The sequence below is a fragment of the Podarcis erhardii genome (genome assembly GCF_964252035.2).
Source record: "Podarcis erhardii genome assembly, chromosome: 1".
Lineage (NCBI taxonomy): Eukaryota > Metazoa > Chordata > Lepidosauria > Squamata > Lacertidae > Podarcis > Podarcis erhardii.
Genome location: NC_138497.1, coordinates 90,730,431 through 90,747,150, shown reverse-complemented (window position 1 = coordinate 90,747,150; position 16,720 = coordinate 90,730,431). Strand labels below are relative to the sequence as shown.

Below are 16,720 nucleotides of genomic sequence, written 5' to 3'. Positions count from 1 at the left end.
TCAAATGGATCATAGAATTTTGCATATGCACTAAATCTCATTGGAATTAATTACACTTTTCACGTGCAGCATTTCAGCCTCAATTAGTGGGTGTGAAGTGGCCTGTTTGTTCAGTGGAAGGCAGTGGGCAGAGTTATGCCTCTGCACTTTCTTGCATTAGGAATGCAACAGTGCAAATTAAAAAACATCTGTGATGTGGGGATCTGCACCTCCCTAGTCTTTCCTTTTCCTTCGGTTCAGCTCACCTCTGTGACTTTGGCAGGAGAGAAAGCATTAGCAGCCGCTTGAAATAACTCCCTGGGAAAGCAGTTAACCTCCAGTCTGTTGACGCACCGTTTGTGTTGGTGTGCCAACTCTCCTTCCTTCCATTTACAGTTCAGACCTGTCCCATTACCTGCCTAATAAAGTGAGAGGGAAGATAATCGCCATAGTCATTATGGTAGCCAGCTTGTGCAGATCTGTGAAGATGCCATGACTTTGGCGTCCTGGGGCTTGCGCTATCAAGTGAGATAGACACATCAGCCAGTGCCTGATGCTGCCACTTAATTTATTATGCCTTGATGAGTGGACAGTCTTTTTTTCCAAGGGAACCTTTCGTCCCCTCGTGTGTAGCTGCAATGTTCTTTCTGCTTTTTACAGATGCTTTGCCAAAGGTTGAGGAATTGAGGAGATTGTCTGTTTCCTATCAGCATCACTGCAGACACACATTAATCCCAGTTTAAAGACAAAAATGTTTCACACAGCAGCACACCCCCTTTTAATGGATTCTGATATTAACAGGTTAAAGCATAGCTAAATGAACAGCATCCTAGATTTTAATAGTTTTTGACTTCTGATCACGACTATTGTGTGGGGCAAGGCTATATATTTGTTGTTTGTTGTTGCTTAGTCGTTTAGTCGTGTCCGACTCTTCGTGAGCCCGTGGACCAGAGCACGCCAGGCACTCCTGTCTTCCACTGCCTCCCGCAGTTTGGTCAGACTCAGGCTATATATTACCTTGAGACTATTGCTATAGGCATAAGTCTATTTACCTGCCATCTTCAGTTTTAGGTAATATGTAGTCTAGCCATATTATGTAACTTCCAAATGAAGCAATCACAGAACCATATAATTGTAGAGTTGGAAGGGATCCTGAGAGTCATCTAATCTAAGCCCCTGCAATGTAAAAATCACAACAAAAGCATCCATGACAGATCACCATCCAACCTCTCTTAAAAACCTCTAAGGAAGAAGAGTTCATCACATTCTGAGAGATTCCATTCCACACAACAGTTCTTATTGTCAGAAAGTTCTTCCTGGTGTTTAGTCAGAATCTCCTTTCTTGTAACTTGAAGCTCCACCTTCCTTGTGACAGCCCTTTAGATGTTTGAAGACAGCTGTCATATCTCCTCTCAGTCTCCTCTCTTCCAGGTTACAAATACCCAGCTCCTTCAACAATTCTTCATTAGGCTTGGTTTCTAGACCCCTTATCTGCACATGTTCCAGCTTGTCAAAATCCTTCTTAAATTGTGGTTCACAGAACTGGAGACAGTACTCCAGGTGACCAAGGCAGACTAGAGTGGTACTATTGCTTCCCTTGATCGGGACACTATACTTCTGTTGATGCAGCCTAGAATAGCATTAGCTTCTTTTGCTGCTATGTCACACTGTAGGCTCATGTTAACCTTGTGGTCTACTGAGATCCCTAGATCCTTTTCACATGTATTAGCATGACTTATTTTTTAGAAACCCATGCTGGGTCTTAGTAATCAAAGCATCCTTTTCCTAGTGCTGACAGGCTGACCATTTAGTTATATGTTCTAGGACCTTTTCTGATATTGACTGGTCAGTAGTTACTAGTAGGGTCTGTATTGTGGAAGACCCTCCATGAATATTCTACCCTGGCAGCTACATCACAAGATTTCTTTTTTTTACCCAGGAATTTTAATCTGCTGTAATTCTTAGTTTTGCTTTTTATATACTCCCTTGGGGTTTTTTAAAATTATAATATGATGTTGGCTTGTACATTATCCTGAAATCCCTCAAAGGCGAAGGGTGGTAGATAAATGTTTTAAATAAGGAAAAATTCCATAACTTAACCAATTCTATTTCTTTGCAGGTCTTCCAAGGGAACAGCAATGCTGACAGTGTCATGCAGCATAAGTTTCTGCACTCAGTGAAAGCTCGTTTTGTGCGCTTCATTCCTTTGAAATGGAGTCCAAGTGGGAAAATTGGCCTGCGGGTTGAAGTTTTTGGGTGTACATACAGTAAGTATTTCCTTTGATTTGGCAGAAATGCCACATTTCTACTGAACTGCTGGGTACCACATTGTAAACTTCCCTCTGTTTACAACCTCTGTTGCTAGACCATTGCACTCACTGCATAGCTACAAACTGAACCTGTCACCAGATGTATACTCAGTAGGAAACTGTAGTCACTGCCACTCTCTGACAAACAGTGTGATGCCACCCGCGAAACAGCTGCTTGTCTCATTTGCCCTTTTAGCAATGTGCAGAATGGCCTACAATGTTGCAGAATTATAATATATGCAAGCACAACCATTTTAAAAGTTTAATTTCTTCTGCTGCAGATGGGCGAATCAGCCTTAAATTAATTTTTAATAATGGAGAAACATGTGCCTGTGATTGCCTTTTATTATATTCTAGTCATGACTATTTAAAAACACAGCAAAATGCCAGCGTAGCAAGTTGTTACTGAAATAGTTTTATTCTAGAAAGAAATGTTTTCTTAATAAGCAATCAACTGAAGTTTTATTTGCATAAGTGTATTGTAGAAGCTGGAGCTTTAAGATAGATGCCCATTAAAATGCCAGATGAAGATGAAAGTTTCAAGCGTCCCAAAGACTGGGAAAAACAGAAATACCATTTAGTTAGGAGTGCCCTGAGTTGGGAAAAGGTGGGTAGATATGAAAGTCAAATAATCAAAATTCAGATTTCAAAGTTTAACTCTAACCTTGTATAATTAAAAGGTTCAAAATTGCACTGAGGATTCTTATTATGTTAACCTGAATGCACATAAAATCCATTCTTCTGAATGTGAGAAGGCTGAAGTGGAGTTGGTACATGCAAGGATATTGTGAGCAAGGCTTGTGGAAGTGTTTGCAACCCTCTCCCTCCTCTAAGATCACACGTGATCAACTTGAACTCCTGAACAGAGCCATTGTCGCCATTGATGAAATAATGTGTGTTTCCCTCTGAAAAGATCAGCACATAGAAATTGCTCTGTACTCAGGAGTGACAGCTGAACAAGGGGAAGTGTTACAAACTGTGGGGGGGGGGAAGAGTCAGTAACCATCAGCTCTTAAAAACTGGGCCTGGGAGAAAAAACAGCTTCCTGAAGACAATGAAAAATAGGTTATGAAAATGCCTTAGCAGTCTTGAGTTCTTGTCTCCCCCAGGGTCCATTGTTGAGAGGCTCTTTGGGAAGGGAAAGACTGCATTGTACCAAGTATGTATGTGTGGGGTGTAGGGAAGCCAGCTTGAACAGTTTTAAAAGAGGATTAGACAAATTCACAGAGGCTAAGGCCATCATTGACCGCTAGCCATGATGGTTATGCCCTGCCTCCATGGTTAGAGGCAGTAATGTTTCTGAAAACCAATTTCTTGAAAGCCCCAGGAGGGGAGAGGGCTCTCATGCTTAGACTATCCTTGCAGGTTTCCTGCAGGCATCTGGTTGGCCACTGTGAGAACAGGATGCTGGACTAGATTATGATGATTAAGATTAAAATTTGTATACTGCTCTGTACCCCCAAGTCTCAGGGCAGTTCACATTGGCCTGATCCAGCTCTTTTTATGATCCTTTTATGTCCTGCTTTTTTGTGAAGAGACTGTGTTGTGCTGAGCAGCAGAGAATAATCAGCTTCAACATGCTCCTATTGCCTGTTCCCTTTCCTCTTTGCCTTCTTCAAAGGAAAGATTTTTACAAAAGGTCAGTCAGGCTATGCTAAAGGGATAGGTATTTTTTTTTAACTTAGAGGACTAATGATTCTTGATCTCCACATATTCTTTATTGTTGCTTTCAGGGCTAAAATAAGAGGAAAGTCTTGTATCTGACAGCCTAATGTTGTCAAAGAAGAGGAAATAGAAGGGGAAACAAGGGCAGAAGGATTGTGGATGAGCAAATAATATTACTGCAGAGTGCAAATATTTGGTAACATTGGCAGGAGGTGAAAGGTTTGAGGAAAGTTTTGCAAAAAAAACAACAAACCCCAGTAATAACAGAAGTAAGTCCTTTGGCCAGAGGCAAGCTGGAAGTACATCTAGAATCTTTCTGTATTCCAGTGTTTCCTGGCAGAACAGGACTAGTGACATATCTAGTACATCAAAGTGCCCCCCTCTCTTTTTTTAAGGTTACCCGTGGTGTTCCCACCCAAAAATGTGTCTGATGTTGTCAGAGACTAACAGGATTTGAAGTGCGTGGTGGGGGCAGGGGACCAGGAGAGTGACCCAAGAGAGGGGACCAACAATTTATGGGGTTTGATGCCGCTCGCAAGGCAGGAGCCAGGACAGGGTTGGGGAGAAAGAGTTTGAGATGGAGGAAGACGCTCTAGATGAGGCAGAAGAAAAGGCTTTTCAGCCTGCAGATGGGTCAGTACACTCCCCACATCCTCCTTCCTACTGTCCCCTAGAACCAGGAGGAACTTGAAGCAGGAATAGCATCAGTAACTTCCGAGCAGGAGAAGTCAGGGAAGGGTATATAAAACATCAGGAGGCAGATGTCTCCTGTTACTGCAACTGCTCCTCAGGGTCTAGACAGGTGTCATACATAATGTCAGGTTTGGGGCAAGTATGGACATGACTGTCAAGGAACAATCAGAGTCTTAGCACACTCCTGATTCCTTCCTGGCAAGCAGGACTTGCTGTCAACACCAGTCAGCTGATTGACACCAACAACAAGTCTCTGGAATCATCTCTGCAAATGAGTTCCTGATGGTGAACTGCATAGTGCAGCCACTCACTACCTAAAGTGGGCTTGATCTCAGCACCCATAGCTGATCAGTGCTAACAAAAAGAAGACTGGGATTGGTGTTTACAAGCCAACAATACAAAAGTTGTTCCCCTCAAGCAGCATCTACAAAGAGGGGAAAAAATACTTTGGGCACCATTGTGCTGTCAGGTGGCTGACAGCTTTGTTCGCCTATCAAAATAGCCCACAGGGTGGTAGTGGATAGGGGTAGTTGGAAGATATTCCCCACCCCTGCTCTATAACATGGCCAAAATCTTTTCTATATCTAGAGAGCAATTGTGACAAAACTGGACATAACCCTAGTATGGACTGCAGAAACTGTGAGGTCTCTCCCACTAGAGAGATTTCAGAGTCTGCTGGCTTTTTCCTTTCTTTAAATCTCAAGTGCACAGAAAAAGAAAAGTGATGAGCTGGACAAGGGAATAAAAGGGAACCTGATTGTGAATTAATTAGAAGAGCAGTTGGGTGACTGCCAAACTGTTACCGTTTGTTTAGGAGCAAAGCCAGGAGAACAGGGCTTTGAGTTAAGTGTCTCATTAGAACACCAAGGGTAAAATCAAAGCATGTGTTTCATTAGATGCACCCTCTTCTGATCATGTCATGTCATTTTGCTTAAAAAGCCCTATATACTTATGCAGTAGACAACCAATCTGAAATGTATTGAAATGTATTGATCAAGATAAACAGTGATCAAAACCACAAGTACTGATCTGACATTTTTGCATGGATGTGTCATCGGAATCTCAAGATCAATATGCCCAACTCCAAAATTTTAATATTTCCTTCCAAGCTTTCATTTTCTTATTCACTCTCTTCAACCATTGGCAACATCACCACCCACTTTGTTAATCAGGCACGAAGCCTTGCTTGTATCCTTTCTCTCCTTTTCTTCCATATTATGACCATTACCGAATCACATTACTTCTATTACAAAAATGTAGCTCTCCTCTCTGTTCTCTCAGCAAAAACTGCCACCAATGTCTTTTTAGCCTTCTGACATTTTTTCTTCCTAGTCTCCCATTATCTCACCTTGATCTGCTTACTCGCCTGTTTTCAACAGTTCCATGCAAAAATTGTGGACCTCTCCCATTGTTCTGACCACATGACACCCTTTCTTTAAAAATGTACGCAGGCTTCCTCTGTCAAACTCTCTGTGGTCTTGTCCCCCTTTACTCTATGCACTTAAACCACATTCCCAACATTATTTGCCTATTACTTTCATCCATCCAACTCTATCAGTTCCCCTAGGGTCTCATGAAACAAACTCTGCCCTTATGCATGAAATTGTTTCTCACAAGCCCTCTGTACAATTGTTCCCCTTATTTCCTTCAAATGATTCTTCAACGTTTACTTTTTTTAATGGAGCTTTTGGTTACTTGGTTCAAATACCAATCTGCCAGTAAGAGTAAATACATACAGTTGATATAATTATGTGTTCTTCTCCTTTTCCTCCCTTTCCTGTCTTTTCCTATATTCGTTTTTAGGTTGTAGGCTTCTTGCAACATGAACCTTTCAAATCAGTTATTTGTAAAGTGTCATGTGCACAGATGGTGCTGCAATAATAATAATAAGTATTATAATAAGGATAATAAGGATAATGCAGTAGTAGTAGCAGCAGTAGTAGTAGTATTGCACTATAGTTGTCTTAGAATGGAGCATATCACCCAGAGTTCAGCTGCTTATCTGAGGGAGAGTTGCAAAATTTGCTCATGTTGCTTCTCTCTCTCTCTCTCTCTCTCTCTCTCTCTCTCTCTCTTTCTTTCTTTCTTTCTGCAACACCCTTTGGTGTTATTCCCAACACTCAATTAAGATTAACTAAAGAGAGAGGGGAGCCATATGCACTAAGTCTACCCACTCACCGTGGCCCCAATACTCTCCTTGTTATTTTGGTTCACAGGGGGAGCCTGTATGCATCCAAGAGGCTTCCCATTTATTGACAGCAGATGGATAATGCGGGAGGAGGGCTGGCAGAACATTTGGGGTGGGGCCAGCATGCCTTGCATGCACTCTATTTATTGCTCCATACAATCTTGAATTGCCTGAACAAGGCTATAGATTTTCCAGGATAACATATCATTTTGTTTTCTGTGTTAAAGTAAAACGAAAAGAAAAGAAAACCTGGCCAACAAGACTATATACAGAACAAATGCAGAAACCATTTACTCCCTAATCCCAAACAGCAATCTGATCATGATGACAAGACAAACAACCAGAGTTATATCAGAGGACAAGTGGAGACAAATGGCAAGCTGATTGTTTGGGATGCCTGGCGGGAAAACAGGTTATCATTACATTTCAGAAAGGTCTTGTTAGCTTTATCACTGGCAAATTCTGCTGACCAATGGCAGCATATTTTTTTTAATGGGAAGAGATTGATGGCCACACTTCAAATGCTGATTGTATTCTACAACTTACATCGTAGTCTAAAAGCATCAGCACAATCCAGCATAAATTCTGCTAACTGACTAGGAAGAAGTGTATATAAGGGAGAGAGAGAGAGAGAGAGAGAGAGAGAGAGACAGAGAAGGGGAGGGGAGGAGCATTGCAATTCAATGATTGCAGGAAACTCTTTGCTTTCAGAAGTTAGGAAGCCTGCCTTCACCTTGTGCTTTCATATTATGCTTTTGGAGAAAATGATTGTGCAAACCTCCCTTATCCTACCTCTTCTTTTCCTGCACTGATTGTGTCTTTCATGCCATAAGATAAAATTAATGTACTGGAGAGAAATGCTTATGAACTGAAAGCAGTGATAGCTGAAGTCTTCATAGCAGAGTAAGAGAAAATGGATAAAGTAACTCTGTGGCTGAACAAGAAACCTATGGCAATACCTTTAGGGATGCCAGAAATCTGAGTATCCTCTGTGACATTGCAGGGATCCTGGAGTGTGACTTGGAGTGTTCATGAGGTACAGCTACTTTGAGGGGGGATTGAAAAAATAGCACAGACCATCATTAGTATCAAACTCATGCCTTAGTTTCAGTAGAACTCCTGAGTCCTGTGATCATCCCACCATGTTGGCTGCTAATGCTAGGTCTGAAAAGCCTGAGGGCAACTCCCCACTCGACACCCAAAAATCCCCAGCGCCGTCTGAGCATCCTCAGTGGCCACAAAATGTTGAGCTCCAGTCGGAAAATAAAAATTAGGGAAGGGGGACTAGAATGTGCTTCTAATATCTGTGAGGAAGACACAGTTGGCTGGCTGTCAACTTGAACAGGAACACTCCTACTAGGAGGTGAGTATATTCTGACACACACACATATATCTTGCAGGTCACACTTGTTTCTATTTCTGCACACTTTGCCTAAGTGTTCCAGTGGTCCTTCCCACTTTGTCACAATAAATTTCTGATTTCCACTCCCTTAATGGGAGTTGATGCCATTTTTTTCTTTTCAGAAAGTCATCTTTTTAAGCTTTGCTTCATCTCCAAACTGCATGAAGTGTATGGTTTTTGACATGTAAGAAGTTCTTATTATGTTTAAGTAGAAGCCAGTGATTTGTTGTCATGCAAACTGTCACTGATGACTTCTGAATGTCACGAGTGCTAGCTTTGTAGGTGTCATCTGTTTGTTTTGCTTAGGGTTCTTCATTCCCCCACAGATTTCATGTCAACAGTGGAGCAGAAGTCTGACATAATGTACTCCCCCAGCACATGACAATGCTGCTCTACTGAATCCATGTATACAGAAGGATGAGAACATACACAATATGCCGTTGCCAAGTAACAACAAACCATTAAAACTTGTAGTAGAGTTAACCCCACTCCAACTTTGGTTTATAGGAAGCTCTTCTCTGCCTTGTCATTGGGCAGACATTGCATTTCTGCATTCAATTCCCACTACCCCTTAGTAGGGATGGGCAAATCGGCCAGTTTTGGTTTCTCTCAGGGCTCATCCAGACTGCCTTTTGTGCCACGTTTCTAGGCACAGGTCCAGGATTTTTTGTTTTTGTTTTGTCCTGGCACTTTCCTTGGGAAACCCCATATTTTACCACTGAATCAGAGCAAACAGCAATTGGATTTTCTGTGGATTGTCATTTCCTCTGATTCAGCAATAAAAAATGGGTTTTCCCAGAGAAAGTACTGGGACAAACAACAATGATAACAACAACAACACTTGGACCCCCATCGTGCAGCCCGGACACTGAGGTCCAGCTCCGATGGCCTTCCCTCACTGCGAGAAGTGAAGCCACAGGGAACCAGACAGAGGGCCTTCTCGGTAGTGGCGCCCGCCTTGTGGAACACCCTTCCATCAGATGTCAAGGAAATAAACAACTATCTGACTTTTAGAAGACAGCTGAAGGCAGCCCTGTTTAGCTAGCATGGGTAGGCAAGCTAAGGCCTGGGGGCCAGATCTGGCCCAATCACCTTCTAAATCCGGCCCGCGGACAGTCCGAGAATCAGTGTGTTTTTACATGAATAGAATGTGTGCTTTTATTTAACATGTTATTTATGGGGCATAGGAATTCGTTCAATTTCCCCCCACAAAATATAGTCCAGCCCCTCACAAGGTCTGAGCAACAGTGAACTGGTCCTCTGCTGAAAAAGTTTGCTGACCCCTGCCCTAGTTGTATGAAGACATTATTTGGCTGGAAAACTGTGTTGCGAAATTTGAAGAAGTGCAAATTTCAAGGGGTGGTTGTGTTTTGGTACACATGGTCAGTTTAGGTAAGCTCATCTTTAGATGTGAATTGAATTTCTCCCACAGTAAGTCAGGTTGGTGCCATTCACCTTATTTTGAATCAGAATCGGCTCACTAAAACCCTTTCTCTGCCTTGAAATGAAAAATGGCAATTCTTACTGGTATGGTGCAGAAAAACCACAACTTATCCCTTGTCAGTATCAGGGGGATTATTTTCATTTCCCCTCTCATTTGGAAATAACCAGTCACCAACTGATGGATTTTATTTTATTTTATTGCTGGAGTGATGGGGTGGGTAAGCAGAGTGTTAAGAAAAACAAATAGGGAATAAGCACCAGAAGATTGAATGTGATGCAAAAAGCACAAAGATTGTACTGGTTAATATCATAATTGCATCTTAAAAGAGCAAGAAGGCAGTCTGAAAAAAAAATGTGAATGTAGATGTATTGTTTCAAAGTAGTAAAAATTTAGATTGTGAGCACCGTTAAAGCCCATTCACAGCCCTCATTCCCTCAAAGAGTCTGGGACACCGTGGTTTAAGCATTGCTGGGAACTGTAACTACTGACCCAGAACTAATTGAGGGAAATCATATGCTTCAAGTGTGTTTTAAAGGTACAGTATTGATACAGTTATAGGCTGGGTAAGACCTGCCATGCAAGGGGAGGATGCATCCTGATTCAGGTGCCACCATGAGTGGGGAATAAAAAAAGGACAGAATTTGTATCTGAATGGTGCAGGATGACTTTTTAAAGAGATGGCCCTCTTTAAATAGGTCGAGGGATGGTCACTATTTGGTCTGTGCTTCAGGCAGCGGAATATACTGATTTGACACTGAACTTGAATGCACAAATATTTTCAAAGACTACAGAATCCCTAAAGATTTGTAGTATTTAAATTATTTTATTCTAGATGGCTGCTGTGCCTCAGTTCTACCAAATCAGATAATAGGATCAAGGTTTTGTATCTTTATGAATTCTGAGAAGTTGATGTCAAATATAGCTGCTAAAGGGAGAAGGCTGGGGCATTATGTGACTTGATGTGGCTGCAGCTATCATTGCAAAGAAATGCTTTTGTGCAGAAGTTCACACAGTTTTGCACATGCCACCACAAACATCAGAAGAAAAAGTTGGTGAAGACATGGCCTGTCCAATTTGTGCATTAACAATTCACCCATGTGAGGATACTGATTTTTAGCATTGTAGAGTATTCAAAGACCTTTGCCAAACATGAGCTCGTGATCTATACATGAGAAAGGCAAGAGAAGTCCACGTACTGCAAATTGGGACTGGGAGTGAGAGTGAGAGGTAGCATGTTGCCTAAGGCTATGTATTAAGTTGGTGGACAGGCAAGATTTTAATTTAGGGATTCCTTACTTAAGAACTACAGTGGAACCTTGGCTCTTGAACTCAATCCATTCCCAGAGTCTATTCAACACTTACTTCCGGGTTTTCAGCTTTCGAAAGCCAAAACATCTGAGTGCCAAGGCGTTTCGAGAACCAAGGTAGGACTGTAATGAACATACAAGAGCCCTGCTGGATCAGACCAAACACTCATCTAGTTCAGCATCCTTTTCTCTCTCTTATACTTCCTACAATATTGTATGACATCATAGTCATTGATATCATTATCTTCCATTACCTTGTCCAATCCCCTTTTAAAGCCATCCAAGTCAGTGGTCATCACTAAGGGCTTTTTCCAATTATATTTTATTGGTCATCACTACGCTTTGTGGTAGCAGATTCTGTAGGTTAAGTATGCAGGACGTGAAGTAGTATTTCCTTTTGTCTAACTGGAATCTTCCAACATGATTCACACTCTAATTAGGATACGCTAGGAGATGTCCCAGCACCCCTAACAGCTCACTTTGTGTAAAGGAAATGTTCTCAAATGTTAACCTAATGATATATGGCTCAGATTAAGATTCATTATCTATATGTGGCTCAGGTAACGACCTTTTTTTTGAAAGGGATGCCTAGAACAATAATAGAATCATCGAGTTGGAAGGGACCCTGGTATCATGTAGTCCAACATCCTGTAATGCAGGAATCTCAGCTAGAGCATCCATGACAGATGGCCATCCAACCTCTGCTTAGAAACCTCCAAGAAAGGGGAGTCGGTCCACTGTCGATCAGCTCTTACTGTCAGAAAGTTATTCCTGGTCTTTAGCTGGAAACTCCTTTGTTGTAACTTGAAGCCATTGGCTTCAACTTGAAGAGACCTATGAGCATCATACAATAGTTTTGTGGATTACTGACCCAAGGAAAACATGTCTGGTGCCATCATCATTGCAATTAGACACCAGGCTAAAATATATTTTTACTTACTCAGGCATTTGGTAGTTACATCAGCCTATACTGTGGTGCTCATCTCATTATGGGGTGCAGTAGAACTTGTCATTATTTTTGCTGTTGGGGAAACATTTTTGGAATTCTGTTATTCTACATGGCTTCACATTGTAATTTTTTGTATATTTTATCTGTATTTTATTCTGTTGAGTTGCTTTTGAGACCTGTTTTGTATGGAAACTGTAAACCCAGGATGACTGCTGAAGTAAGGTCACTCTTGAAAGCCCGCCACTCTGCCTTTAAGGCAAGGAACATAGATATATACAGAGGGGCAAGAACAAAGCTCAGGAAAGGCATTAAGGTGGCAAAACAACAACACAAGCTTCAAGTGGAGAATTGCTTAGCTGATAACAACATAAAACAAGTGTGGCAGGGACTGCAGCACCTAACCAACTCTAAGGGCAATACGAGGAACACTGTTAAGGCTGATGACTCGTTGGCAGAGGAGCTGAATATTTTCTTCTCCCGCTATGACGTTAAAAGATCAGGTATAGTAGCTCCTGCCCTCCAGCCTATAAACTCTCAGCTATTCATTCTATATGACCATGAAGTGAAAGCTGCATTGAGGGCGGTGAATCCCAGTAAAGCCCCTGGTCCAGATGGGGTGCTGGGGATTGTGGTAAACAACTGTGCTGATCAACTAGCAAATGACTTGAACAGGGTGTTTGACAAACCACCTACACCCATGGAAACATGCCTCTGAGCTTCTCCTCATCAGTCCACCATCAAAATGCATTATAGAGACAGGTGCTAGGGAGACTTTTCAGAAGTGGCCTCAGCTTTGGAACTCTCTCCCAAAATAAGTAATGGTAAAGGGACCCCTGACCGTTAGGTCCAGTCGTGGACGACTCTGGGGTTGCAGCACTCATCTCGTTTTACTGTCCAAGGGAGCTTCTGGGTCATGTGGCCAGCATGACTAAGCCGCTTCTGGCAAACCAGAGCAGCACACAGAAATGCCGTTTATCTTCCCGCCGGAGCGGTACCTATTCATCCACTTGCACTTTGACGTGCTTTTGAACTGCTAGGTTGGCAGGAGCAGGGACCGAGCTCACCCTGTTGCGGGGATTTGAACCGCCAACCTTCTGATCGGCAAGCCCTAGGCTCTGTGGTTTAACCCACAGCACCACCCGCGTCCCTCCCAAAATAAGTACACATGGCCTAATTCTTTTAAATGACTTTGTCTCAAATTACGTTTTGCTACAAATGCTGTGAGTCTTTTTCTTTTTTTCAACTGGTTCATTTCATTTGCATTTCAAACATTGATTTAAAGTTTTTAATTATCTTTTGCAAGCTGCCAGGGGAGGGCTTTGCTCTGGACACCTGTACATAAATATTGATCCTTCCTGTTTAATGTTTACTTGCTTTCTTTCCTCTGTAGAATCGGATATTGCCGACTTTGATGGGAGGAGCTCCCTCCTTTACAGGTTCAACCAAAAACTGATGAGCACCTTCAAAGATGTTGTTTCCCTCAAGTTCAAGAGTATGCAAGGAGATGGGGTCCTATTTCATGGAGAAGGGCAGCGTGGAGATTATATTACACTGGAGCTGCAGAAAGGGAAGCTCTCTTTGCACATCAACCTGGGTATGTTCAAACATTTCGGCATATTTTTCAGCATGGCGGTTGTTGTTATCATCTTCTTCATCATCCTTTCCTTAATTCTGCCAATTCTAAGGACAGGTTGGTCAAAAAGAGTTGGGAGAAGCAGAGTAATCAATTGACATACATATTATGTTGTTGTTTTTTAAATAATTTGTTAAAATATGGTTCTGAGTTTTGAAGGAGTATGTCCTAAGCACTCTTGCTGTACAGATGGCATATCTATACATAATCACTGTGGCAGGTAACATGCTAGCTGACCCAGCCCCCTGAGCTTCAGCACAGACCCGGTTCTTTACAAGTTATACATCTATTGACTCCCTACATGATCTGCACTCTGCAGATGCTATAAGATAATACTACAGTTGCCATTAATTGAGCTTTTGGGTGTGCTGTGTTAGCCTACTGCATTTTGACATCTGTTTATGCCCATGAACATAACATGCATGTTAACTACCTAGAACTAACATTTGCAAATTACCTGCAATGTTCTGGCCATCAGTTATTTCTGATATCTTCAAGACGTTCTCATCAATCTATGTGCTATGTTCGAATCAAATTCCTTGGCTGAAGTTCTTTGCCTGATTGTGTAGTTGGTGTCCCATGGAAATCAGTAAGATGAACAGTATGTTAATGTAATACTCTGAAATAAGTCACTTAGGGTTGGGGCGGGATTTGAGGGTGGTATGCTATGCAATCTGGAACTAAGCTGCCAAGTCCATACTTCCTGAAGCAATGTGTGGGTTGGCATGCTCCAGAATCTATACCCCTGCAGAATATGAATGATGTGATCTGCTCTTTATTATTTCTGTTAACTTTACCATTTCCCAACTGCTAGGCGCAACCAAAAAGCACAGTGACTTTAGTGCAGTTCAATGGTCCAAGAAGTGACCGCATGTCATTCTAATTGTTAAGTATGGAAGTAATGCACTTGCTGCCAGAAGTGACCTGACCCAACTCAGTATCTTAGTCCTTGTGTGTAAAGCTCTAAACAGCTCTAGACACACCAACCTAAGAAACTACTTTTTTCAATATTAAAAATCTTGGGCCTTGTGACTGTTGGTGGCACTGCTGCTGTGTAATGTCCATTTGGAGTTGACCCATGATAGAGCCTTCTGGGTGGTGGTAAAACATTAATGTTTACCTAGGCATAAAATGACAGATATGTGCTGTCCCTTGACATTTTCAGCTGTCAGGAGTATGTAATTTTTTAGATGCTTTTAATTGTTTCTGAATATTTTAAATAAGTTTGTGTGGCTTTTGAATTGCATTTTATCATGTTTGTGTTTGCTGCTCCTGGGAGCCTTTGGATACAAAAGCTGGATACAAATTTACTAAATAATGCCTATGGGGGAAAAGATTGCTGTGGCCATCTACTAAGCCAAAGCATGCAAGGATGTACGGTTACTTCCTAGACCATTTTAGGAGCAATGTTCAACCTGCTCTCTAGCTGCTCTAAGCATGGAAACAACAAAACGAAAGATAAATACAAAATAAAAAGCAGCCCTAGGACCACTGTATGGAATTGTAAGCAGTTTTTAAAATGAAATTGTGTATGTGTTTGTTTAAATCACACATTAAGTTGCAAATGGGGAATTAACAGGTTTTCAGAGGGTTGTGTGTGAAATAGACATGAGCAAATTAAGGCAGTTCTACCCCTTGCTAGGCTTTCTCCGAAATAAGTGTGCATAGGACTTCAGCCTTGGAAGAACAGATAGCAAGTGCATGACAAGTAGTTTCTGGGAAAATCCAGCACACAGTTGAGGATTGCGAGATCTCTTTTATTCAGTGTGACATGGAGCACAGTTCTAAAACATGTTTATTCAACAGTTCCATGAGATTTAATCCTGCTGCGCAAAGACGGCAACCTTAAATGTGCTTAACTATGTGCTGGATTACCTATTTAGAGGTGTTTTCTTTCAGTCCTGCTGCCTGAATGACATTAATCTGGAGGCAGACACAGATTTCATTTGACTCCACTTAGCTGTGCCTTCTCCATAGGTACCTGGCTGATTCCTTACCTATTCGCTGCTTCTTAACCTACACATGGTATGCTTTCTCTTTGATGCAGGTTGATTTGCTTAGATTGTATCATTGCAAATCTCCTTAGCTGCTTTTATACATGGTCTGCTTCAGCGTGTGTTCATTACAGAAAATCAATAAAAATTGGCTTGTTAGCCTGTCAGCTTGTTAGGAAATATGATTTCTTTAAGGCTTTGATCATTTGATTCATTTTGAAATTGTTCTGCAAACAGCAGAAGCAAAGGGAAACTAGTATTTTAGAAAGGCAATAATGATTTATGTGACATTCTTGGGGCAATAGCAGTATTATTTATTCAATAGGATGTTTTCCCTCTCTAAAATTTGCAGTGGAATCTCATTCTAGCCTTGACTTTAGAAATCCCAAAGATTTCAATAAAAAGTATGCATGCCACAGTCATTTGATGAACAATGTAATTTCTCTACCACCTCAGTGTGCTGGACATATATAGAGAATTATGTCTAGGGACTAGGTGTAATGAGGTAATAGTAGGGTTTTCGTTATTTTTTTTTTTAGTTTTGTTCAAACTTGTTGAGCTTCTTTGCCAAAATCACCAATAAAATAAAATAAAATAAAATAAAATAAAATAAAATGTTTCTGAGCTATTTTGAAGGTAAGTCAGCAAGAACGACACTGCTGACTTGGGCTGCCATACATCCAGATATTCCCAGACATTTTGCTGAATTTAGGTAATAGATGACAGGAAGGCATTTCTCCTGAATGATGTCATACTTCCAAGGACATCAATTGGAATATGCCATACCCCAAAGTGTCTCTCCTGGTGTGGCAGAAATGCAATGCTAGCTTTACAGCAGAAGGGGCACTGTTGCTTATTGGGAAGGACAAGGGAGACCTAAAAGCAACCATTTTTGGTGTGTCCAATATGTGCACAACTGTGCATGCTCATATCGTGCCAAACTTGTAAGTGACCCAAAAACATCACCAAAAGGGGCAGAATGGGTAAGGGGGTGGAATGGGGTGTTTGCAGGCTTTTTCAAAGATGTTTCAAATATACACAATTTCACTTAAATGCACACTGCCTTCGAACGTAACCCCCCACATAAATTTGGAGTTGCCTGTATAGAGCATTCCTCCTGCTACAGATGTGGTTGCATAGCCATAATTGGTGATTCC

At 41.5% G+C, this 16,720-nt stretch overlaps 1 protein-coding gene and 1 long non-coding RNA gene across 2 annotated transcripts in view; both read left to right on the top strand.

Moving 5' to 3' along the window:
- LOC309337183 overlaps positions 1-16,720 on the top strand; it is a 642,870-nt gene that overhangs the window by 450,747 nt on the left and 175,403 nt on the right. The window lies entirely within an intron of this gene.
- Positions 1-16,720, top strand: part of CNTNAP5 (contactin associated protein family member 5) — a 305,914-nt gene that overhangs the window by 123,082 nt on the left and 166,112 nt on the right. Inside the window, exons 4-5 of the mRNA XM_081852594.1 lie at positions 2,099-2,246; positions 13,327-13,530. Of these exons, the coding sequence (XP_081708720.1) occupies positions 2,099-2,246; positions 13,327-13,530 (352 nt within the window). The remainder of the gene's footprint in view (positions 1-2,098; positions 2,247-13,326; positions 13,531-16,720) is intronic.